Source organism: Cygnus olor, chromosome 3, assembly GCF_009769625.2.
Source record: "Cygnus olor isolate bCygOlo1 chromosome 3, bCygOlo1.pri.v2, whole genome shotgun sequence".
NCBI classification, from domain to species: domain Eukaryota; kingdom Metazoa; phylum Chordata; class Aves; order Anseriformes; family Anatidae; genus Cygnus; species Cygnus olor.
The window spans coordinates 71,269,555-71,295,418 of NC_049171.1; the positions used below are offsets into that span (position 1 = coordinate 71,269,555).

General features: G+C 41.6%; 1 protein-coding gene across 14 annotated transcripts in view; it reads right to left on the minus strand.

Moving 5' to 3' along the window:
- Positions 1-25,864, minus strand: part of UTRN (utrophin) — a 374,743-nt gene that overhangs the window by 204,829 nt on the left and 144,050 nt on the right. For 13 of the 14 annotated variants that reach the window (XM_040553278.1, XM_040553280.1, XM_040553275.1 and 10 more), the window contains 6 exons: positions 25,396-25,480; positions 23,670-23,875; positions 15,877-15,994; positions 12,373-12,578; positions 10,726-10,880; positions 5,269-5,458 (listed from right to left, as the gene is read on the minus strand). In XM_040553278.1, the coding sequence (XP_040409212.1) occupies positions 5,269-5,458; positions 10,726-10,880; positions 12,373-12,578; positions 15,877-15,994; positions 23,670-23,875; positions 25,396-25,480 (960 nt within the window). Of the gene's footprint in view, positions 1-69; positions 674-5,268; positions 5,459-10,725; positions 10,881-12,372; positions 12,579-15,876; positions 15,995-23,669; positions 23,876-25,395; positions 25,481-25,864 lie in introns of those variants that run through there. The other variant, XM_040553288.1, reaches the window with a different exon arrangement.

Genomic DNA, 25,864 nt, shown 5'->3' on the forward strand with positions numbered 1-25,864 from the left:
TATCTCAAAAAAAGATAAAAGAGAGAAAAGCATTACATGCTCTCAAGATTCAGGTCTTGCATTTCTTACCTTACACAGCTTCTGGTAACGTGGAGAAGAAACTGCCATCCTCTGTAAACGATGCAACAACACCACAACTTTCTGCAGAGACGTTCTCACCACAGCCATCATTTTAAGTTTGCCACACTTCTGAAGGCACCTCAGAATTTGCATTATAAATGAAGAGCAACTATCATTTCCTCCCGGTCACTGGACAATGATTTGCCAGCTTTCTGAGCATGCTCTCTTCCAGGATTGCTTTTGAGAGCTACAGGCTTTATACGTTTCAAAGGCAAAGGAGGTTGATACAGCATAAGTTTCTCTCACAAAATAACCACGAGAAGCAAATGCAAAAAAAAAAAAAAAAAAATTCTTCACAGCTCCTTCTAACCGGTATTGCTCAGCTCTGCCCGTGCAGAGAGTAAATGAAGTTGTTGAGCAGCCGAGTATCTCCCACCATTCAGGAGTGCACTAAATAGCCAGGAAAGGTTATTAATTTAAGCATGAAAGCTATGGAAACAAAATAGGAATTCCCTCAGGAAGACAGCTCCCGTGTACCACCACGGTTGTTCTCCTTCAGTAGCTGCTTTTGATCGGCAGACTGAGCATTTGCTCCCTCACTCTGGCAAAGGATGCTCTCGCTCTCAGACTGAACGCAGCAGCTCTGGCAGAGCTGTAGTGAGTGAATAACAGACTGTGTTATAAATCTTCCGAGAGGAGCAGAGGGATACCTGCCCTAATTATATCAGCCATACGCTAAAGGCTAATAAATCACACGGGCGCTTCTCAAAACTAGATTATCCAATACAAAAGGAAAAACTGCAGGGGGTAAACCTCTCTACTAGGAAAACTTGCTTAGAGCTAAATTAGTCAAAGGGATCTCAAAGGATTCTCACTCACATCAGAAAGTAGGAATGGTTTTCAGGAGCCGTTTCCAATTTAAGTCTTTCCCTGAACAGCTCATTAGGACAAGAAAGAAGGGTTTTGCCAAACTGAAAGCATACGGTCATGCCACCACCCCGTTTCTAGCCAGTCTTGATTCCAAAGAGCTAACACCATGTTCATGTTTTTCCCATGACATAGCAGAATTATTTAAGCCATCTAAGGATGGCAGCAGGACATCCAAGAGCATGGAAGCATTTTGCTACCAGCAAGGCACTCCCGGTGCAATACAGTCAGCATGCCCCTAGGTGTGGCGACACTGCAGCACAACCAGAGGCAGCTATTCCTTGTTCCTTCTGGAGGTGGTACGATCCATCTGCTTACATCTGTGTTGGAGGGGCTGCTGGGGCAAATGTTCAGGGAAGGCCATCATCAACACCGCAGGTGCCAGAACAGAGAGTAAGCAGAGGATGACTGTCTCAATACAGATTAGATGCCACAGTATCAGGGAAGACTGATCAAAACCATATCATCTTCTCAAGCCCATCTAGAAAGTACAGTTCCCTCAGGAAGGAAGAATTCACCACAAACTGATATGCGCATTGATATAGCTTCTACCAAACAAGATCCAAAAGGGAAAACAAATGAAGAAAACAACACCAAGTCTGATACACGCTCTCTGTAATAAAACCAAAAAATCAATTAATGAAAAAAATTCCCCCAGAGTAAGTCACATCAACATGTATCAAGAAGAATAGGAAATTATGTGTATTCTCAGCCTGGGGCTTTGACTGTCTTTCCCCTCTCTTGGGGTTGTTAACAGATCTGTAACATCAGCCTTTCTGGACAGATAGGAAGGGAGCTATGAGATGAGAAATACTAAAAAAATATATATAAAAATAGAAAACAACAACTTTTTTCTACAAGATAGATCACCGTATGGAAGAAGATGCAAACCATTATTTCCATGAGAATTACAGATACTGTACAATACAAAGACAGTGATAATTCTTACTGCAAGCTTATTTAATAGTTTCAGTTGAATAAAGATCTAAATGTAATTCATCTGTTTACTCCTAAGTTAAATTACTCTAAACTCAAAGCATATCACATTTCAAAGCATATCACATTTTTGTCTCAATTTGGAATCTGAAGACACTATTACAAGTATTACAAGTAACTGTATTTTGTACTGTGTACATTGCCACATGAACACGTACACACACTTCAAGCACATCAGTCAGCACAGTGCACAGGCACCAAGTGAAGGTAGCATTGAGTCTGACAAGTTCATGGGACCCTAGGAACTTCACAGCTTCAGCGCCCGTGCTTTACATGCTGGTATGCCTCTTCTCAGGCACTTCCCAGCTGAAAGGATGAGTGCTGGGCAGAGGTTTTTCATACAGGACAGATATAAAGACTGTTCCCATCCAATCCAGTTAACATACCTTTTCATCCTGATATTTATTTATTTTTAAGAACTGAATCAGTATTTCTAACAGTCTACACCAACTTGTTTTTCATGTTTTCTTCTGTCATGTCTCAGTTCTGTTCCTGATCCCCCCCAGCACCACTGCCACCATTATTTTGATGTAACCGAGTGTTCATTCAGCTCTGGTTTTAGAAATTTACAACTATTCCCCCATTCTGTCTTGCTTCTGCCTTACACCTGCTCTCCTCCATCACCACAAGTCTGTTACTTTAGCTTTCCAGCTCTAGCCTAGCATCGTTAGCTGATACACTGCTAATAAACTTTTTTTTTTTTTTTGAAGAAACCTATGAAGCAGCACAGGTCCCAAAACACTGAAGCATTCAGAAATAAGTGTACAGGGGCTCACAACTCTTCGTAAAAGTGTCCACAGCCCACACCTGCTCTATTGTTTCAGTTCTGCTTTTTTTCCTTTCCAGCTAACATACCAGTTCAAATCATAGCGAGACAAGCACAGCCCATGACTAGTAAGTTAAAACCAACATGACAATAAAACAAGTTATTCTGAACACCTTCACAACGGTAGGCACAGACCTTCACTCACATTGTCCCAGTGTTATTTCTATTTCCTAGCTCATTTTCAGCATCTTGCTTCAAGTTAGGTTTTAACCTCTTTCAGGTGATTGCTAAACATTTTGGATAGTGACCAACACAAACTGGGGTGTTTAGGCTCTAACTTAAAAGGAAAGCCTTCTGCAATATTATGATACTGACGGAATTAATTAAAAAGACTGATGCTATAACTGAACTTCCTCCCTTTCAAAAAAAAAATATCATTACCTCCTGCCTCACTCATGTTGGGATTATTTGTACAGTACTGTTGTAATGGAAGTCAGAAGAAAGCTTCATCAGTCCCCAGATCACTGACTCCACTATTGAGTGATGAGCTGCAGCCAAATAAGTTAGCCCTACAATGTAATGGAAGACAGTTCCAACCCCCACCGCTCCACACACACTCTAGTTTAGCAGATCATCTAATTTTGAAAATGCATGATTTATAACAGGAAAAAATCATATTTTGTCTGCTTTCAGCATGTATTTCACCTACAATTTACCATACCCTAAGCTCACAGTGAACTTTAACTCAGTGCATAGGTCCTGGGGGCAGAGGCATCTTCACATACAACAGAGAAAGTCACAAGTCCTGCACTCTTATAACCATTCAGAAGAAATGCTTCACATATTCAGCAAACTACAAAGAGAACAATGTTATTTTGTACCACTCAACAAGAGGAAGAAATTTTGTACCACTCAACAGGAGGAAATGATCTTTGCTTAACCAGATATTAACCTTAAGACCTTGGAAGGGAGAGGGCTTGATTTATTTATTTTATAAGGTGTACCTTGCTGTAGCAAGAAGTTACAGCTTCATTTTATTTTAAGGGTTCATTTCAACAAATATTTAAAAACAGACATGTTGATTTTGGAGTGTTTACCAGTGACATGAGGTGAATGTTTCAGTTATATTTAATGCGACATTGAAAATTAGTAGAGGAAGAGAGTTCACTTCAGAAGCCATTATGCTACCACAGTCTTTGATGTGCGCTCTTCTTAACTGCCTTCAGTAGTTGGAAGAAGTTCGAAATACTATGTAAAGCTATGGCTAAGTTGAGTACACTTCATCTGCACGGTGAATAGAAGCAAACAGTCATAGACAAAGGCAGATAATATCAGCTAAGAGGATGTTGAAGAAGGGGAGGCCATGCCCAAGCACCTCCATCTGCCTTGTAACCTTACAGTGGTCACAAGCCAGGACAAGAGGCATGGATCAAGAGCTGGTGATGGACCCGCCCGCACAGCAAGCAGTCTCGTCCAGCACTACTCCCCTCACATGAAACTACTCCGGCAATTTTAACCAGACTGCAGCACAACGAAGGAGAGTGAACAGTCTTCCATGAGCAGGGTACTTCACAGCTGTATATAGCCAACAAGAGTAAATTGCAAAATAACAGCTTTATCTTGGTGTCAGAGAGACATCTCTACAGACGAGTTACCTGACTGACCATAATCATATAAACGTTGTTGACTGACATGTCATCTTGCACAGACACAAGCCTCCACAATATACCATTCTCTTCTTTATGATTAGAGTGAGTAGTTTGCTACAAGATACTTTAAACTGTCTTGTTTCATTTAATTTCAATGCAGGTACGTTCAGATTAAGAGCACTACTGATAGCAGCAGCTTTTTTTTTTTTCCCTCCTATTATGAACTGTTCAAACTCCATGAATTTAGACCACAGAATATACTACTCCGAACCCAGAGCATGGGATTTCATAGCTGGTCTAGCCTCCCAGTTTTGTGCATGCCAAAATATCTATGCTAAATAAGGAAAACTAATTGAAGGAAAAAATATATTAAAACATTCAGGAGAGAGATGACACACAAAAGCGTTCATATCAGGTAGACTGGACAACAGAAATTCGTGCTCCACAGAAGCACAAAATACTGTGATGCTCATTTTTTTCCCAACACAGGCCCAATACAATAATATTAAGAAAAGCTGTCAGGTCTCCACTTTTTATTCCTGTTTTCCCTCAATACATTGTACCCTTAATGAAGGCTGAACCCATCTCCTCTGTCTCCCTCCTACGCCTTCTCCCTCCCACACTTCCTGAATACAGTCAGCATCCAAGGACATTTAAGAGCCTTGAGTGCCACAAATGTTCTCAAAATATGCATTTCAAACCTTAGAGAAAAAAATCTGCTTCCTTCACACACTTGACTTCTAAGATACTGTTTTTAAGAACCTTCCAATAGGCTAGTTTCCCCTCTCCAGTAGGTGAAACTAGCTTTCCTTTATAACACTTGCCATTAAGGAAAAGCACAAATAACAGAAACGCTATTTAGTTTCTCACCTGCATCTGCTTTCTGAGTTCCCTTACGCAGGCACTGTCCTGAGCAGTGTTCTCACGCTGGGATGCATCTGCGAGAACATTAACTGTCGTCTCTGCCTCTTGAAGCCACTTGAGGAGGCTTTCCAGATCCTTGTGTGAGGCCTGCACCATCTTCAGCTCTGTCTCCAAGAAATTCTGCCTATCAACGGCTCTGAAAACAAAACAGGCGTCAGATGTTCCCCCAGTATTATACACATCAAAATGAAACTACTAAAAGATAACCTGAAACTTCTCTTTATGAAGAAACTATACATCTGCAGCAGCTTGTTTTATTATTATTTATACCTCCGTTCATTTTATTTTATACCACTCTGATCATTATGACTATGAACAGATGTTTTGAGATTGTTTTGTATTTCACAGCACTTTGAAAGAACGCATGTGGAAGAAACGAAGTTATCTCCTTTTTGAGCATTATCGTCACAGGCTTATGCTACCCCAACCAGTAGAATTTATTCCCATATATGAAAAGTGCAAATGCTTTTCCTCATCAACAAAAATCACGTGGAGTAGAAACACTGAGGGCTTGGGGGAATTTTCTTCTATGGTGAGCAGAAACATGCCCCTCAATTAGTGTCTACTGCAAGAGTTAAAGTGCTGAGGGGTGGAAAGCCAAATACCTAGTCCTCTCCGCTAAAAAGCAAGACTTTTGACACTATGACTCAGAGTAATACCTTACTCTCGTAACGGTCAACCCATACCGAACATGCTTAAATAAAGGACTGACAGAGGGGTGTCCAAATTTTTAACTTATCCAAAAGATCTCCAGTTCAACAAACATAGAATTGTTTTTGGTTGTAACAGGATTTTTTCACATCCAAGGAATTTGTTCAAAACCCATAGATTATAGGTAAGCAACTTCAACAGATCTCCTAAAAAAAAGATCAGATTGTATGGCTGCATAACAGAACTCTTTCCTTGTCATTGAAGTGAAACACAGATTGAAAACTGCAATAGTCAGCAACAAAGTTTCTTGAAGCGTGACAAGCTGAATTTCATCCAGTTATTCCGCAGCATCCCTTCTCCCACAGTGAGGAGAAAGGAAACAACCTGTCCCACCAGCACAGTGTACAGAAATCCCTGCCAGGGCTACAACCTACAATACTGCTGCTATCTAAGTAGGAAGTTCAATTTTATTTCCATATCAAACACCAATCATGTTGTAAGATTTCAAGGGTAAAGTGAAACATTTCAAGCAAGACAAGGCCAAAACACTCATTATTTGATATTTTTGCATTAGGTGAAAACCTTTCTCCAGAAAGGCCCATCAAACATGGGTGTATTCTGCTTCCTCCTAGTTTCCCTAGGCTTTCTTTCCTCCTTGCCACACTGTGGGGAAACAGTCCTGCTCAGCAGTATTACAGAATCACTATGTTTAGAATCCTGAAATCCAACATTAGTTAAAATATTCTTTTTAAAGAAGCTGCAGATGTTTGGTACCATTCAGGATGAAGTTTCAAAGCAGGTACTCTAGCACATCAGAAAACACAGATGCAAGGAAAAGTTATTTTCCTTCAAGGGCAGTAAGAACATCTGATGCAAACTCCGTTCTGCCAGGCTTATGTTCCTAAATATTAGCATAACCAACTGAATTTTCTAGACTACCTGCAGTAAGATAAGTCACATCCTCAGCATTAGGAGCTTAGGTCTTATGTCACTTGTTAACAATTGCTTTATTCAAAATGAGATTTTGTGTATCATTCTTGACTTCATGGCTCCCCAAGTCTGGCTAGTAGCAAATGAGTAGCAGGGCAAGAAGTCTTCATTCTCGCTTCTGAAGCTTTGGCATGCTCTGCCAACTCTTGAGGAAAAATACTAAATAGCATGCCAGGGATGACCAAACATTTGATAAACATATCGCCTAGAAAAAATAACAAGCATCAGCTCAAAAATTAGAACACAGCAAGAAACTGTGAGAAAAACGTAAAGTAAAAGCACTTATGAGCTCTGACTTCAAAACCCTCTCCCTCTGCAGGGATTTTCTTCCCTAGCAGGGGGTTAAGGCCAAAGGTGTCAGAACAGGAGTGACAACAGGAAGAATGGACTGGTAATAGAGGTAACCTTCAAAGAAAAAGAAAAGCCCCGAAGGATGAAACAGTGTAAGTGACCCAGATCTCTAAGTCTAAGTACTGATGTTCTAGATGGGAATTGAGACAACCTGAACTTTGTAGCTAATAACATTCATTGAAGGGTGTCATCTTCAGTCCAAAGTTTTAATTCCTCAAACTTTCTGCTTGGTTTAAATTAAAGGGAAAAAAAATCCTTTTATTACAGTCCCAGTGCTGTCATGATATGTGAATTAAAGCTGAAAATCATTCCTTACACTAAATATGCATTCCAGCAGCATAAATCAATGGATTTACAATTAATGTTCTAAGATTACATGGAGGCTTTTAAAGAGGACCTACACAGCAGAAGTGAGCAATAGTTTTACGAGCAGACCCAAAATACTTTCATTTCATTCCAGCAAAGGCCTCAAAAGTAACATAGAAGTTGGTGGAGAATTCTGTGATGCTATTAACTACTCCCCAAGCCAAAAAGATGATGCGGGTTCTCCAAGAATTCTAATACGATTAGAACAGTCTCAGAAAGATGGAGTCGTTCCAGGATGCAAGAATTAAATGTGAGGAAAACCTGTGGAATCCTATATAACCGCAGCTAACTTCACTTAATTCAGTGATAGGGGAGAAGGTCTACATAAATTCTATTAGCAAAGACACGACCAAGGAAAAAAAATAATTGTACCTGTAGCATTTAAGCTTTCATAGCACCATTTCAGGTTTCTGTTCCACCCAATTATTTTTTCAGATTTAAACTAAAAATCTGCAGTGCATGCAAGTGAGTGATCAAAAGGAAGTCAGGGAAGGACACTTGAGACAGTCTAGACGTCAACTGCAATTGACTACCAAGGCAGCAGAAGCGCATAGAACTACTATGGTTTCATTTTGCAATATAAAAAACAGAAAATAAATAGCCATTGGACAGACTGTTCAATTTACAAAATGTCAAGCTGGGGAGCTTCAACCCCTTAATGCCGACCTTTTTGCTTTGACTTTGCATTCCATGGCCAGCCTTCCTGAGAGCATTCTCGAGGTGCTACTCAGGACCGATTATCCCAGGTAACGCTACTAAGGACCCCTTCTGCAGCCTCCAGGTACAGGTATTGCCACAAGTGGCATTTTAATGCAGTATGCTGTAAATACAGATCTATGCTTACACTCCAGGTCCAGTCCCTGTCTGTCCCAACACCTGTCACATGCAGCCCTCCTCAGCGCTCAAGGCTCACCAGTATTTTTGTTTATTGCCTTTAAAGGCAAAGATAAAAACCTTCGTTCCCCTGAAAAGGTGCTTTCACTGCACATTCTCCCCTTTTAATTCTGCTCTGCTCCACAGGGTTACGGTGAGCAGCTCCACACTCTGGCTACCCACTGGCTTCCCAATTTCTCCTGGATGTTCTGCCCCTACTTAAAAAAAAAAAAAAAAAAAAAAAAAAAAAGCAGAAAAGCAGATACCCATCTGCTAAGGCTGCAGACTGCAAAAGAGTAGCCCCAGTGGTAGGAGTCAAGCTTCAGTTACACACAACAGAATGCAATTGCTTATTATTCCAGACTTTAAGCAGATTCAAAAATAATTAGAGCCTTCCAGTTAGGAGCTCTTCTTTCTTATCACCTGCTCTGACACAGGTGGATAGTTCTATGCTAGTTCTAGCCAAAACTCTGCAAAGTTTGAATTTGAATGAGACTGGTACAGAGTTGTAGTCTACTGGTTCTGCTAATCCAACCAGGAGCTGTTTCTCATCACCCTCTAATTGCATCCCTATCCCCAGATGCCTTCATGGTAGATTCAGATGAAATTAATGGCTTTTTTTTTTTTTTTTGAAATATCATTCATTTACTGAGGCATAGAGGGAGGATGTGATGGTAAACATGCTGCAGACCCCAATCTTGATGCAAATGAATGGTCAGGAAGGGTCATTTCAGGAGATGACCTTATCACCATGACCTAGTTCAGAAAGTAAAAAGCCAAGGAAGTTTTGACATATGCCAAAGTCTTTCCCACCATGTACTAGAAGTTTTTTTTGTTTGCTTGCTTTTTTTTTTTTTTTTAAAGAACCGTGAAAAGATGTCCACATCAGATTGAATAATTATGAAATGTTTTTGTCACTTGAAAATCTTACGTTAGACATCTCAAAACATTTAGAGATTAATGAATTTTTATCCTCTCTCAAATTGTCACACAGAATGAGCCATATAAATTTTTGTCTGTACTGTATCTCATCTCTCGATGGAAATAACCAGGAAATTCATTGTATAAAACTTGTGACATCAAAAGCAGAAAACTACAGAAATACCATTGTCCTCCAAGGGACAATAACAAAACATTCTACTCTGCTTCCTTAATTACCAGTGAAACGTACTGCTTGCCACTGTAAAGTTCTCCTCCCCTCACTTCCCAGGACATATTACCAACTACGGAGGCTTTATTACCTAGGACTCTTATTCACCTAATTGACATGTCATTACAAAGGCAGTTTCCCATTCTGCATGCACATATATACAAGCATATGTACAGACTCCGGTTTTCATTTACCCTACTCCCACATACATAGGATCAATTCTCTCCTGTTCCTCTAACCACAAGGCGTACTGTCCTTTAAAGCTGCTGGCACTGAATCAGACATTAGGCTAATATAAATTATCTATAAAATGCTTATAAAAAAAGATTTTTTTTGCGGCAATTAGATTACCTTGCACAAAAAATTATGCATAGGAAAATAAATGGGACCATGTTTTCAGTAAGAGATTTGGAATACCTCCTTGCAAATGTGTCTTAATAGAGGATGAATAGGAAGAAGTAAGTTTCAATTAAGTCTCAGTTCCTATGCTTAAACACTTTCTAGATGGGAGTGTCAGACACATCACACTCAGAAAACCAAAGCGCAGCCCTGTTCACGAAAAGTTTCTGTTAGATGAAAGGCCTACAATGAAGATTAGCTGGAAGCATTAGGAGGCAGAGCTGAATACTTACTGCTTTATGAAAAGAAAGCACAGGAACAAACTACAAATACATAGCGCATAACAACATCAAGGAACAGGAAGAATTACTCAAAGACCTTCAGAGGAAAGTAGCCACAGGCAAACCTGAGGCCAAACGTAAGAAAATGTAACCCCCCCACCCCCCCACCCCCCTTTTATTTAACAGGGAATTGGAAGTCATACAGAAGTCTTCCATGGTAAACCATGGGAATTTCCACCTTCAAAATTCAGCTTCACTACAATTGATTAAATAACCACAGTAGTGCTAAGTGCTGCCGTAAAGTTAAGTGTACAGAGAAGAGACTGCAATACATATAAGTGATACACATAGGATACAAATTTAAGACAAACAGCATCAAATATAGCAAAACCTTGCAATTACCTTTGGTTCAGATTAACCCAGCAATTGTTCATTTGGTCAGTGGTTTCCTTCACCCTCCTCGTGTCATCATCACGATACTCCCGAAGAAGTTTATTCGAAAGATCATTGAATGCAGCTACCGTGATGTCACCTCTATGCAAGTCCTGTACTAAAAGCTAAAAAGCAATTCCAGAATGAGATGTCAAGCAAAACTGAAATCAGATTATTTTTCATATTATACATTTTATCATTACAAAATTATTTTTTTTGCCTTTTTTTAAACAACAAATGTACATATTTTTTCTAGAATAAAGTTCCTTTTAAAAAGAAAATCTATTAGATAGTGTCACTGATGAGTAAGTGTCACTGACAATGAACCAAAACACAAATAAATGAGAAAAATGATATTTGCTAGAACCATCAAAGGCTAGAAACCCCTCTATGTTTTACTGGCAACAGAAGTAAATACACTTCCATATTTTCAGTAGCATGAATAAGTTTAAATTATGCTAATAGTTATACAACCAACACCTAGAAGTAGCATAAATGAAGTGCACAGCGGGAATATTTGATTCCACTGTTTTGTGAGTTTTTTGTTTTTAAACAAATATATTAGATCCGTTTCCTTATTGTATTAGGGTATTTATAATGTACTTTGACCTTACAGAGTTTTGAATTCAGGATTATTTCTAAAAATACATACATATTTTTTCAGTTGTCTATTTTGATCTCTGTATGATGTATTTGGGTACAGGTCTATTTCCACTTACGAAAGCGAACAGGCAGACCTGATAGTCTATTTCCAATCCCTTGCTCATGTAGGGAAGGCAATGAAATTATGCAGTTTTACTGATTACTGAAATAGCCATGGGCCAGTGAGGAATTCTCAGCACCATACTCCCTGGTTCTTTACATAGCCAGTTGCACCCCTACATTGTCCCTTCATGAATGCATGCACGCATACACACATTTTAGAAGTAAAGCCTGTTCTAAGTACTACACTGATAAGAGCCCCCTCCTCAATGATTTGTCTCTTTAGTTCTCATCCTGAGACACCTACAGCCTGCCCTTTTTCAGGCAGCCACCAGGACAAAGGACATCAGAGTTATTACCACAGCAGGTTTGCTGTGATATGAAAAGCAGCAAAGATTGCATGGGATTCAGGTGGGGAAAAAAAAAAAAAAAAAAAAAAGAAGAGTTGAATATGCTTGGCACCCATCAGAAGTGAAATTCAGAATAATTTTAAATAAATTGGTCCATTCTTGGATTTATTAAACTATTGTTAATGGATTTCTATGGAATAATACATGCTACATTTTGTGGTTGCATAATTAAACTTTCACCAATGTGAATGCGAAAAATCATTTATTTGATGCTATACTGTACTCATTTCAACTACACTTATAAAAAGACACCCATGCATACATGCCACCTGTTCCCTTCCCAGAAAGCAATTCTCAGGAAGTCTGATTAAAAAAAGAAACACAGAAACAATTTAGAACATATCATGCTCAAAAAGACAGAACTGCCACATCAGTCTTATAACGAAATCTTACATTCAGTCATCAAATGAATCCAAGAGCACAGGATTCAGTCTATTCACATAGACTGAGGAGTATGATGGGGGGAGGGGGGGGAAAGAAAAAACCATCTGTAGGATGGCCTTACCTTGTTATCTGCAATCTGTTTGGCAAGCACCTCTTTTGGGGCCTGCATGAGCATACGCAGACGGATCTCACACTGCTCCATGAGATGCTCCATTTCTTTCCTCCGCTCATCCCACTGGATGCTGTCCGCCAGCATGTACTTCAGCTGCTGCTGCCGCACCTCCACACCATGCTGGGTATTGTCCCACTGGTTCTTTACCTTCTCCACTGCAGGCAGCAACACAGAAAATCAAAAACTTGAGGCAACCAACTGAGTAGCCATAACTACTCTCAGGACAAAACGACTCTACTTTTCAGGACAAAAGTCAATAATGTAACTCATTCTCAAGTACAGTCCTTTTAACATGCTGTATTTTAGTTCCCCATGTAATTTGCACGTTCATGCAAGCAAACAGAAAATGCAGGTGTTCGTCTCCCTCTTGTTTAAGCAGGTCAGTATAAAAGTAACAACTCCATTTCACAAACACAGCATGGGAAGCAGTTCTGCTGAGCTGCAGAGATGCCACCGGCAGGGCCCCAAGGGAGCACCAGGGCAGAGGGAGGGCTGTGCCAGCAAGTCACCCTTGTGCACTTGCAACTTCAACCAGTACAAACAAATCTTGTTTAGATCTGGGCAGCTTATACAAAGTGAACTAAGATTTACTGCCCAGAGCGCTTGTTGGAGGTAGTCTAGTGGCACTTGCACTACAGCCCAGTGGCTAATGTAGGAACACTCTAGTAACAACCTACTTAAGCACTTTCATTCCACCACAGGTTTTTACAGGCTTATGTAGATTACACAACAGAGAAGTTACTGATCACACCCCATTTCCTTCAAGTATCACGTTCCTGTCTCAATGAATAGACTTACATTAGACAATCAATAAATAAGCTTTAACCTTCAATAAACGAAGTGTGAAAAAGAAAACACGACAAAAGCCTAGAACAAAAAGAAATAGCGTCAGGGAAAGCAGGAAGCCCGACTGACAGAAAGAAATGAACAGCATCGTATTTTTTTTCTTAATACCTACAGACGAATAAAAAAATTGTATCACTTGAGAGTCTACAGAGGTGGACGTAGGTCTTCCCTATTACCTGACATGACGGTTAGTAGCAATGCGCTGTACCATCTGAACTAGAGTGAAAAAAGCAAATGTGAAAAAAGCAAATATAAAAAAAGCAAACAAAAGAAAGCCAGCTTGGGGTTTTTCGGTTGGGAACATTTGTATTCTCAGCAGCAACGTATCAAATGTAATTATCCTACCAGTAAGTACGTCATTTTACTTTATTAGAAAACTTACATACTTGATACTCAGGTCACTTTATTCCTCCATGAAGTTGCTTGAACTCTCCATGAAGTAAAAATGCCAAGGGTTGTGTAAACCACTTAAGAGAACTTTACCATTTACATTTTTTTAGATTTTTTTTTTTTAACTTTAAACTTTTTACAAACATCCAAGGTCATTATAGCTGCCTAAGAAGATGTCTTTAAGAAATACATTCAATACATTCAACAATATTCTGTTTAGCTTCACAGAGCTCTTAAACTGAGGTAGTGAAGCCCCTTTGTCAAAGTGACTATAATTTTCAAGCATGATGTGGGTCATGGTGAATTGAATAAGAACTCAGAAAAAAGCTTCAGTACCCCAACAGCACATAAATATATATACACATGCATACACATTTTTTTTTTAATTAAAGATGTTACTGTGTTGGATAAAGAGTATGTTCAAAGGAAACACTCAGCTGCTGGGAAAGATCACTGATTTCACCAAAACAGCAAAAGCAAAAACAGCAGAAGTGAAAAAAAGGGTATAACAGTGCGTGCTGGGTGATGAACTGTAGAGAAAAGTCTCCTAAGCATTTAGGCTGTCCCCCACAATGCTGGAAGGAAAAATATCCCTGAAAAACAGCTGTCTACAATAGCAACTTGGTTGAAATGGGTACACATTTGATAGTTCTATCATGTTATTATTAGTGAATAAATATTTCTTGATTGTGTTACAGATTTTTGCTTATATATGGACAGGTTAATCTTACTCTCTCTGCCTGGATTAAAACTCTCATCCATCCAGAGTTCCTAATGGAATTATCTATTGTTGACGTATTTCCCTTCTCTTCATTCTCCACCAAAACAGGACAGAAAGTGAAATTCTTGGTAACCTCAAGGATCTACCTGTGGCTTCAAAGTGGGAAATAACTCCTGATTAGATATTACTTTTAATTCCCCATAATTACGCAGTTATTGGGAAGGAAGTTCCATAGAAGGAAACTTTTCCATGTCTGTGCTCCTAGATATTAGAGTAATTAGGCTTAATCTAATGACACATAGCAGATTCACAGGAGTTTATAGAATTTGTATATTCCCCTCAGCATTTAAATAAGGTGCATAAAACAATCCTGATCTTCACTTTTCTTCAGAGTGAAGCAAACTGCTACAAAGCTCTTGTAACAAAATCACCCTTTACGAGCTTAAAGAAACCTTCAGTTCTTTCATGTTTCATAACAGGTAACAAAATCTTCACACACATCTGGAGTAGCTATTGGAAGCTTCGTTCATGGCAGTATACACAGCTTCTCTGCTTCCATCTTGGATGTCCATGACTATCAGGGAGCACAACGTAAGTTTTTAAAATACAGTCGCTTTATTCCTCATTCACCTTTTGTGAAGAATCAAGAATGTTTTTCAACTGACCAGATCTCCCCTCGTTGACTGACTCCACTGGATTACAACAGCTGCTATTCTCCCCTGAGTTTCCACCTGAAACTCTGTTGGCTTTGTGAGCCCATTATTATCTTCAGCAAGCTCTATGGACACCAAAGAAATTCATGTAAATGTAGCAAAGGAAAATTACTTTGCAGAAAAAAGAAGATGGGGAAATACATATTTCCATTGTTTCATAGATTCTCTTTTCTTCTGTGATATTTCCTGCTGCATGAATTCTCTAGTCTTAGCAACTAGCAACGCCTTAGGAGTTCCAAGAATATGCTGTCCCTTGGTTTCTAATTGTGTCAGTTGTGTTTTCCTTCTGTTAAGTACCAGTAAAAGAAATTTTCACAGTATGTTTTTTTTTAAAGTACATATCAGTGACTTAAAAGCTCTACTAACGCTCAGCCCAACGTTAGTCTCTTAAAACAACATATGCATGCTTTTTACTAACTGTCTAATGTATCATAGCTCAGTAAAAATAAACATGTTATTATCTCCTTTATATGAGGGAATAAAAAATCCTTATCCCTGGATCTGTCTGTCAAGTAACCCAAGTTTTTCATAAGATATTTTCAAATCCCAGCAAACATATTTACACTTATACCTCAAAAAAAATGCTAGTCAAGAAAAAAAGTAGCAATCCTTCTTCCAAGAATTTTCAGTAGACTGCTACACTAAAGCTATTTAATAGCTAAGTTTTCAGGTGTTTTAAGGAAAACAACTAGGATCAAAATCAAAAGCTTAGTAGAAAGATATGAAGATTATTTTACTGTCACAGAACCATTGTATTTGCAAACACAAAATGGAGGAACTTACATTTTTCTGTGATCACTGTTCTGATGTCTGAACTGGAAGTTTTATTTTTCAAATTTTGAGCCAATGTAAAAACAGAATCAAGCTGAGGGTGCCGCTGGTCCAAATCTGCTTTTGTTATCTGTTGAGAATTAGGATACAATTTTTAGATACAAAAAGCAGAACATGGTTAACAACAATATCTGTATTATTTATACCTAAAACAAAACACGTATGTCTTCAGAGACAGATGGCTATTCCATCACTATTACAACCCTTGAATTGTCACAGTATTATAACACTGCTTTAAAAGGCAAAAGTATTCTGACTTAAAACTGAAAATTCTGATGTAGAGGCTAACCTGTACAAACCACACAGATACCACAGTCATTGCAAAGTATTTTCTGGCATCTGGCCTCACCTCAAGTACTGTGTGCAGTTTTGGGCACCACAATATAAGAAGGACATAAAACTATTAAGAGTGTCCAAAGAAGAGATATGAAGATGATGAAGGGTCTAAAGGGCAAGATGTGTGAGGAGCAGCTGAGGCCCCTTGGTTTGTTCAGCTCAGAGCAGAGGAGGCTGAGGGCATCATGGTGGCCTGCAGCTCCCTCACAAGGGGAGCAGAGGGGCAGGCGCTGAGCTCAGCTCTCTGTGGACAGCGACAGGACCTGAAGGAACACCATGGAGCTGGGAGGTTCAGGGAGATATCAGGAAAAGGATCACCCTCTCAGTGAAGAACAGGCACTGGAACAGGCTCCCCAGGGAACTGGTTGTAGCACTGAGCATGCCAGAGTTCAAGAAGCGTTTGGACATGCTCTCAGACACAGGGTCTGGTTTTGGGGTAGTTCTGTGTAGAGCCAGGAGTTGGACTCGATGATTGTTGTAGGTCCCTTACAACTCAGGATATTCGATGATTCTATCTACTTTTCACTCTCCCACTTGTTATTCTCTTACCAAGCTCTGATCTTTTATATATGCACACCATACAGATACACACATTTACAGGGAGAGGGTAAAGGCTTGTCCTTATGGGGGACTTCAGCTTGCCAGACATCAACTGGGATTACCACACGGCCGACTGGAGCAGGTCCAGGAGGTTCCTAAAGCACCTCGATGATAACTTCTTGGTGCAGGTGCTAAGGGAGCCAACTAGGAAAGGTGCCCTCCTAGATCTGTTGCTAGAGAACAGAGAGGGTCTTGTGGGGGACATGGCAATTGGCAGCTGCCTTGGTCATAGTGACCATGAAGCAGTTGAGTTTAAAATTTTTGGTGACAGAAGGAAAACTGCCACCAAAACTTCAGCCCTGGATATGGGGAGAGCAAACTTCAGGCTGCTCAGGGAACAAGTTAGCAAGGTCCCCAAACTGCTTTTGAAGGCATTGGCATCCATCAGTGCTGGTCAGTCTTTAAGCACTGCCTCCTAAAAGCACAGGATCAGGCAATTCCAAAATATTGAAAGTCAAGCAGGCTGGGCAGAAGGCCAGCCTGGCTGACCAGGGATCTTCTACTGGAGCTTAGGCAGAAAAAGAAAGTGTACGGCTGCTGGAAGGAGGGTCAGGCAACGTGGAAGGAATACAGGGACGCTGTTTGCATTTGTAGGGACAGAAAATTCATGCAGCCAAAGCCCAATTAGAGTTGAAGCTGGCCAGGTCTGTGGGAGACAATAAAAAGTGTTTTTTTTTAAATATGTGAACAGAAAAACGTGGACCAAAGACGACATAGGTCTTGATGCAGAAGGTCTCCTCACAGACAAGGACATAGGCAAAGCAGAGACTTTTAATGCCTTCTTTGCCTCCATCTTCAACGCTGATGATGGGCTTCGGGACCCCGGGTGCCCTGAGCTGGAGGACCGTGACGGTGGGAATGACAAACTCCCAATCGACCCCGAACGTGTGCGGGATTTGCTGCTCCACCTGGATCCATACAAGTCCATGGGTCCGGATGGGATTCATCCCAGGGTGTTTAGAGAGCTGGCTGATGTCATCACATGATCTCTCTCAATTATTTTTCAACGGTCTTGGGAATCTGGAGAGGTCCCACTAGACTGGAAGATGGCAAATGTTGTACCAATTTTCAAGAAGGGCAAGAAAAAAGACCCTGGCAACTACAGGCCTGTCAGTCTCACATCAGTGCCTGATAAAATTATGGAGAAGATTATCCTTGAAGTTATTGGAGCACACCTTGGGGACGATGTAGTCATTGGTCCCAGCCAACATGGGTTTCCGAGAGGTAGGTCCTGTTTGACTAACCTGATTTCCTTTTATGATAAGATCACCCACCTAGTCGATCAAGGGAAAACAGCTGATGTGATCTTTCTGGGTTTCAGTAAAGCTTTTGACAAGGTTTCCCACAGGATCCTGCTGGACAAAATGTCCAGCATAAAGCTAAAAAAAAACATCATGCGATGGGTAAGCAATTGGCTGACGGGCAGGGCTCAAAGGGTTGTGGTAAATGGGGCCACATCTGGCTGTTGCATGGTCACTAGTGGGGTCCCTCAAGGCTCCATTTTAGAGCCAGTCCTCTTCAATGTTTTTATAAACGATTTGGATGTAGGACTAGAAGGTGTTTTGAGCAAATTTGCTGACACTAAACTTGGAGGAGTTGTTGACTCTGTTGAGGGTGGAAAAGCCTTGCAGAGAGATCTGGACAGATTGGAGAGCTGGGCAATCACCAACCACATGAAGTTTAACAAGAGCAAGTGCCGGGTCCTGCACCTGTGACGGGGCAACCCTGGCTATACGTACAGACTGGGTGACAAGATGCTGGAGAGCAGCCCCCCAGAGAGGGATCTGGGGGTTGTGGTTGACAGCAAATTGAATATGAGCCAGCAGTGTGCCCTGGCAGCCAGGAGGGCCAACCGTATCCTGGGGTGCATCAAGCATGGCATTGCTAGTCAGTCAAGGGAAGTGATTGCCCCGCTGTACTCTGCGCTGGTGAGGCCTCATCTCGAGTACTGTGTGCAGTTATGGGCACCACACTACAAAAAGGACGTGAAACTGTTGGAGAGTATTGAGAGGAGGGCTACGAAGATGGTGAAGGGCCTAGAGGGGACGACATAGGAGCGGCTGAGGTCACTTGGCCTGTTCAGCCTGGAAAAGAGGAGGCTGAGGGGAGACCTCATCGCGGTCTACAGATTCCTCATGAGGGGGAGTGGAGGGGCAGGCGCTGACCTATTCTCTTTAGTGACTAGTGATAGGACCTGAAGGAATGGTGGCAAGCTGTGACAGGGGAGGGTCAGGCTGGATATCAGGAAGAGGTTCCTCACTGAGAGGGTTGTTGCGCACTGAAACAGGCTCCTCAGGGATGTAGTCATGGCATCAAGCCTGTCAGAATTCAAGAAGCTTTTGGACCGTGCACTTAGGTATATGGTCTGAATTTTTGGGTAGACCTGTGTGGAGCCAGGAGTTGGACTTGATGATCCTTATGGGTCCCTTCCAATTCGGGATATTCTATGATTCTATGATTTCCTTGAACACCGGTGACTCGACCGCTTCCCCAAGCAACCCGTTCCAATGCCTGACCACTCTTTCTGAGAAGAAATGTCTCCTAATTGTTTTAATTGTTGAAGAGTAGTGCTCTTTGTTCAATTCTTTGCTTTAATTGTTGAAGAGTAGGGGCATGACGTTTCATTTTTTCCACTCACCAGGGACATCGCTTGACTGCCAGGACTTTCCAACTATGATGGAGAGAGGCTTAGCAATTACATCAGCCAGTTCCCTCAGGACCCTGGGGTTCATGTCATCAGGTCCCATAGACTTGTACCTGTTTAGATTCATCAGGTGGTCTCGAACCTGCTCTTCACTTACAGTGTGTGGGACTTTGATCCCGCAGCCTCCATCTATGGGTTCACGGAAATGAAAGACTTGGGAAGCCTGTCTACCAGTGCAAACGGAGGCAAAGAAGTTGTTGAGTACCTCAGCCTTCTCCATGTCTGTCGTTATCAATTACTCAGATACAGAAACTCACTCCTAATATAAGAAATTAACCACCTATAATCACTTACACACTATTTTCACCCCTCAGTCTATTTTCACAAATGTTAAAGGCACATGTTGGCCCTCAGGGACTCATCCTGTCACCTGAGCACAGTAGCCTGAAGGAAGCTGGGTCCTCTCTTGTGCTCTTCCTCAAGGCTCTGTGCAGAAAGAATGCCACCTCTTGCACAAGGGCTGGGGGATGGGAAAGAAGCTCTCACACAACCCCTGAGAATGGGCAACAGAGTTCTTTACTGCCAGGACATTTTGCAGGTAAGCCTGCGGGATGTCCATGCTGTTTGGCGGCTCCAAGCTAATGCTTGGGATGGAGCCTGCGCGACGAGTAGGGAGCTCGCCAGGCACTCCTGTGACACTGTTGGTGCGCTCAGATGGCAGAGAGCGAAGATATGCCAGGGTAGTTGCAGGTCTGATCTGGCTGAGGTGGATCCACTTCCATCGGTTCCTCCACATCTTTTGGTGGATCCATCTCCATGGGCTCCATGGTGTTTGGCAGAAGGATAAGCCACTCCTTGCCCGGGACTGCCCAAACGGGATGCCTTCCATCAGGAATGTTTTCAGGCCAGGGTGATGAACCAGGGGGACATGCACTTCCACCCCTAGGTCCCATGCCACTGCCCAGCTGATTTCCATCTGTGGGTTTGACACTGCCATCTGCATTACGGCCATGGCTGGGTCCCACGCTGCGTTCTGGACTACAGGCATGCCTCTGCTCCACCTGGCTGTCTGCCTGACGCTCCTGCCGTCGCCCCATGTCACCGTTGCGCCAACAGGAAGGCCCAGGCCCCCTGTCGCTGTATGGCTGAGGGGGCGGCCTGTTCCCTCCGTCGTTGCGGTGCCAGCGGTAGCGCCTGTAAGTGTCTGTGGGGTGCGCGCCAGAGGTCCCTCGAGCACTGGTGTCTGTTGTGCCGCAGGCACGATCCCTCTGCCCATGACACTTCTTCTCATTAAGTGCCTTCCTTGGACTGCATCGCTGTCCTCTCACACCGAGGAGGCCTGCCGCTCGCCTTGCTGCTTTGGCTCTTCTTCCTGCCCCACAAGCTGGCTGTCAGAGTGCCTAGAAGCTCAGCAAGTGGTGGGCCAGCTGCAGGGGTTCTGTTTTATACGGCCCGGAGCAAAGGCTGGGCAGCGGTAGCCACTGTGACCTCAGCAAGCCTCTGCAATGGAGTGGCCCACACGTGCCCAAAGGTGGCTGTGTTGGGAGCGGCCTGGAAGATGCCCTCATGTGGAAGAAGGAGGAGGGTTGGGGGAGCTGAGTGCCCCTTTTCTGGGGCTGGCTCCCCCGGGCCATTTGGCTTGCCAGAGAGAAAGGCTGCCCCTCAGACACAGGGACTGCCCTCCACCTCCCATCCTGTGCCGTAGGTTTATTTTTAACACTGGTTTTTAGGTAATTTCATTCTATTCTTTACGGAACAGAAGCAAGGTGCATCTTCATCCCTAATCTCCATGTGGGCTTTGTGCTCTGAGTGAAGAATTTCTTCCTCACACCACATCTAATCTAAATCTCCCCTCCATTTGTTCAAAGCCATTATTCCTTGTTCCATGGCTACACTCCCTGATAGAGTCCCTCTCCAGCTTTCTTTTAGGCCACTTTTATGGGTTAGGTTAGGTGGCAAAACTGCAGGATCTTGCAAATTGCAGCCTTATCTACCTTGTTCCACATGTTCCTCATGACCTTTTCTAGCTCAGGCTCTAGCCTCTGATCACTGTAACATTGAATCATAGAAACGTTAAAGTTGGGAAAGACCTCCAAGATCATCTGGTCCAACCATCACCCTACCACCAACGTCACCCACTAAACCATGTCCCTAAGCGCCAGATCCAACCTTTCTTTGAACATCCCCAGGGACGGTGACTCCACCACTTCCCTGGGGAACACGTTCCAATGCCTGACCACTCTTTCTGAGAGGAAATGTCTCCTACTTGCTTTAATTGCTGAAGAGCAGTGCTTGCACCGAGTCCAGGACTTTTCAGCTTTTCACACTGCCCTGCCAGCAAGGAGGCTGGTGGTGCGGGAGGAGCTAGGAGGGGACAGAAGCAGGACAGGTGACCCCAACTGGCCAAAGGGATATTCCATACTATGTGATGTGGTGTGTCCTGGTTTCAGCTAGGATAGAGTTAAATATCAGAAAAATAAAAACTGAGTAATTATGATAAAACAAAACAGTGATAGATGGATAGCACACATAGATGATGAAGGCGGGGATAAAAAGTGATTGTAAAACGAACAGTGAGAAGAACAATTGGAAAAATGGTAACACAATGAAATACTGGAATTGTTACCCGTTACCAACTGGAACAGTTACCACTGTGGCAGGCTCCAGTGTAGCCTTGTCATGATCATCTTGGGAACTTTTATTCAGTAAAGTGCTTTATTTTTTTTAATTCAGTATTGCATTAGTTCCCCCATAATGATTTGGCCAGATACCACTCAGCTCTAGAGCAGCACATGGTATTTCTGATGAAGAACCAGGAACTGCTTGGAACCACAACATGATCTCTCACTTTTTACACCCACTCAGCTTTGGGTATAAAATAACCTCACAGGTGCTGTGAGAAGAGTCGGGTCAAGGATATGTATAGTCAAACTGAGAGAAGCAGCCCTTCAGAGCTTGCTCTTTCACTCATCTCTTTCTGTTCTGCCAACTGTAAGACAACAACACTACTGAGGTTTTTCCAAAGCTCTTTGTTTTGACATGGAAGTGAAATGCCTACATCAAATGAACTTCACCTATAGTTACCATGAGGATTTGTTACAGGTTTGTGGGTTTTTTTGTTGTTGTTGTTGTTGTTATGTTTGTTTGATGGGCTGGTGTTCTCAAAGACGCTGCGTTATACGGACTCTAAATGTGTCACATATATTTGTGCTACCAAACCCTCAGTTCTAGCCTCACTGATGGGATTTTTGCAAGAGCAGGATTATAGAATCATAGAATGATAGAAAAAATAAGGTTTGAAAAGACCTTCAAGATCATCTGGTCCAACCATCACCCTACTACCAATGTCACCCACTAAACCATGTCCCTGCGCACCAGGTCCAACCTTGCCTTGGCTAGTAAGATGGTGAAGGGCCTAGAAGGGAAGATGTATAAGGAGCGGCTGAGGTCACTTGGCCTGTTCAGCCTGGAAAAGAGGAGGTCATTGTGGTCTACAGATCTACAGGACCTTATTGTGGTCTACAGATTCCTCACGAGGGGGAGTGGAGGGGCAGGTGCCGACCTATTCTCTTTAGTGACTAGCGATAGGACCTGAGGGAATGGTGGCAAGCTGTGACAGGGGAGGGTCAGGCTGGATATCAGGAAGAGGTTCCTCACTGAGAGAGTTGTTGCGCACTGAAACAGGCTCCTCAGGGATGTAGTCATGGCACCAAGCCTGTCAGGATTCAAGAAGCATTTGCACTGTGCTGTTAGTCATATGGTCTGAATTTTTGGGTAGACCCGTGCGGTGCCAGGAGTTGGACTTGATGATCCTTACGGGTCCCTTCCAACTCGGGATATTCTATGATTCTATGATCATGTTATTCTATAAAATTACAAAATACACTGCATACCCACAGGAAGTTGTAGTTATCCAAACATTCCTAAAAAGATGCCATTTGTAGGAGTTCTTCAAAAAAATAGTAGTGCTGTCTACCTCACATCTTGCTCACAAAGGCAGGCAAGGAATTAACAGGAAATGGTAGAGAGGAGAGGAGTGTAATATCAACAGTTTTTAAAGTGTGATTTGCAGGTTAAACATTTACTGCAGTTTCTTTAAAAAAATTATTAGCCTGTACATTCAGTAAAGAAATTACAAGTGTCTAGTCTTCACTAAAACACATACTTTCATTCGTGCAATAGTCCGGCTGATCTCTTCAGCATTTCCCACAGTGACTATGTTTGACTTGAGCATCTGGTCAATCAATACCAACCAGTCAGCCAGCTCTGTTGTAGTTTTATCCAGATCAGCAGGTGCAGAAAGTTCCAAAGCCTGCTGAGTCTGAACAGGAATTTCCATTGAAGATGATAATAGCACCACCTTTTGGACATCTGAAACAGAGTTTGGGGTTTTTGTTAAAGAAAAAAATAACGGCCACAAGTACAATTTCAGGATTTTATTTTTTGTAGTTTCTATGAATATGCAACAGCATCTACAAAAAACGCATAGCAAAATTTGTATTAGAGGCTTTCTAACCACAAGAAACTAAGTCACCACAATGTTATTTATTTTTTTGTGATGTTACGATTTCATTGCATGCCAAGAGTCACTCAAATGAGTCACTCACAACACAAATGAGAAGAAAACTTGCAAAAGCAAAACAGCATTAACTCTAACGGAGTGAAGCTAAATCCTCTTCGACATGAATGGGAATTGATGTCTATTAAGCATACAAAACAATTATTTCACTTATGGTAAATGTCTAAAATTGTCTTCCTCACTTTTGTATTATGTGGCAGAAAGGTTTTCCCATCCTTGACTCAGAATTCACTTAAGCACATATGTCAAGTTACTACAATAAATGCTCCATGGACTTGGCAATACACAGCTGTCCTAAAAACAGACAGATGCCCACTAGCTCAGCCCCACCCTTTCTATCTGTTCAACCCGACACTGTAAAGAAGCAAGGAGAAATAAGCTCCAGCAAAACACCAAGTTAAATCAAGCTGGAGCATAAATATTACACGCTTGCCTCAATCAAAGACAGAAGTTTTACTTAAGAAATAGCCTGCATGAAAGGGAAACAAGCTGAATCATAGTCTTGAAAGTCTTAAATAAAAGTTGCTTGTCCTCCTTGAACTTTTTTTGGTGCTGCTGAATTAAATATATATATATGTATGCACACACAGACAATTTACTGAAGTTCAAGATGTTTTGTGTTTTTTTCAGGCAAGGACTGTCTTTTTACCTGATTTTCTAAAATGGAGACCTGGGCATCTTGTTTACACTGTATCTGCTGATCTGCCTCCAATAGCTTTTGAAAAGATTGCCAGTATTAGTGTCCAATACAAGAACACATTTTCTGACAGCTTCCCTTATGGGGTTCAGGAAAATAACTAGATAGTAGATGAGAAAAGACCCACCTGTGCCCATACTGAGCCAAAAGATGCAGAATTACATTTATAGGACTGCAGAAAATCTGGACGCAGGAGATATTACAGAAGTACTTAGCTGTAGGGAAAGTTTCTATAGGGTCTCAGTTACTAAAAGGTATGACCGCAATGTACAAATCTACTGGAAAACAATGTCACAAACAGAGATAATTTTGGCTTTTTTTCCTGTACGTAGTACACTGGCTCCTGATGAGGACACTTAAGTTTTACTAAGCCATTCTTTCAACACATTTAGGGGAACGACAAAGAACACCCCCAAAACCTGAGTGACTTTTTTACTGCCCAGACAGTTCCTGTCTCTCCTAGTAACATGAAGGTAGGCCCACGTGATGGATAACATTTCTTATTTCCACCTAAGTTCACAGGAAGGTTTTCCTTTTTAGATTGCTGTTGGAAAAAAAATCATCCAAGGATTAAACTCAAAACAACTAAGAAAAACAGAAGGACCAGTCACTCACCAGAAGGTTTCGTCTGTGAAACAAGATGAGTCTGCCCAACAAATGCCTCTAGTTCTCTCAGTCTGTCAGGCACTTCTCTGAACACCTACAGTCCAGCAGAGAGAACAAAAACAGTAAGAAAAATCTATATTAATAACAAAAATTTGTGTATTATAACACACAAAATGTTCTATATCACATTTGCTACAACAGTATGTTTCATATTTCAATGAAGTTTTTCAGAGTATAACTTTAAAGAAATAAAAACGCCAAGAGGTACTCAGTGCGTTTGTTATTCCAAAGTTTTCCAGTGCCTTACCTAAATCTTGGAGAAATAAATGAAGTTTTTAGATAGACCATTTGCGTGGATTTTACTGCCTAGGTAACAAAGCTATGACTCATTATTTGAGTACACTTCAAATGAATTATGATGTTTTGCTGTCATCACCAATAGAAAAGTAGAGAAATAAGTAATTAATAACAAAAAAAA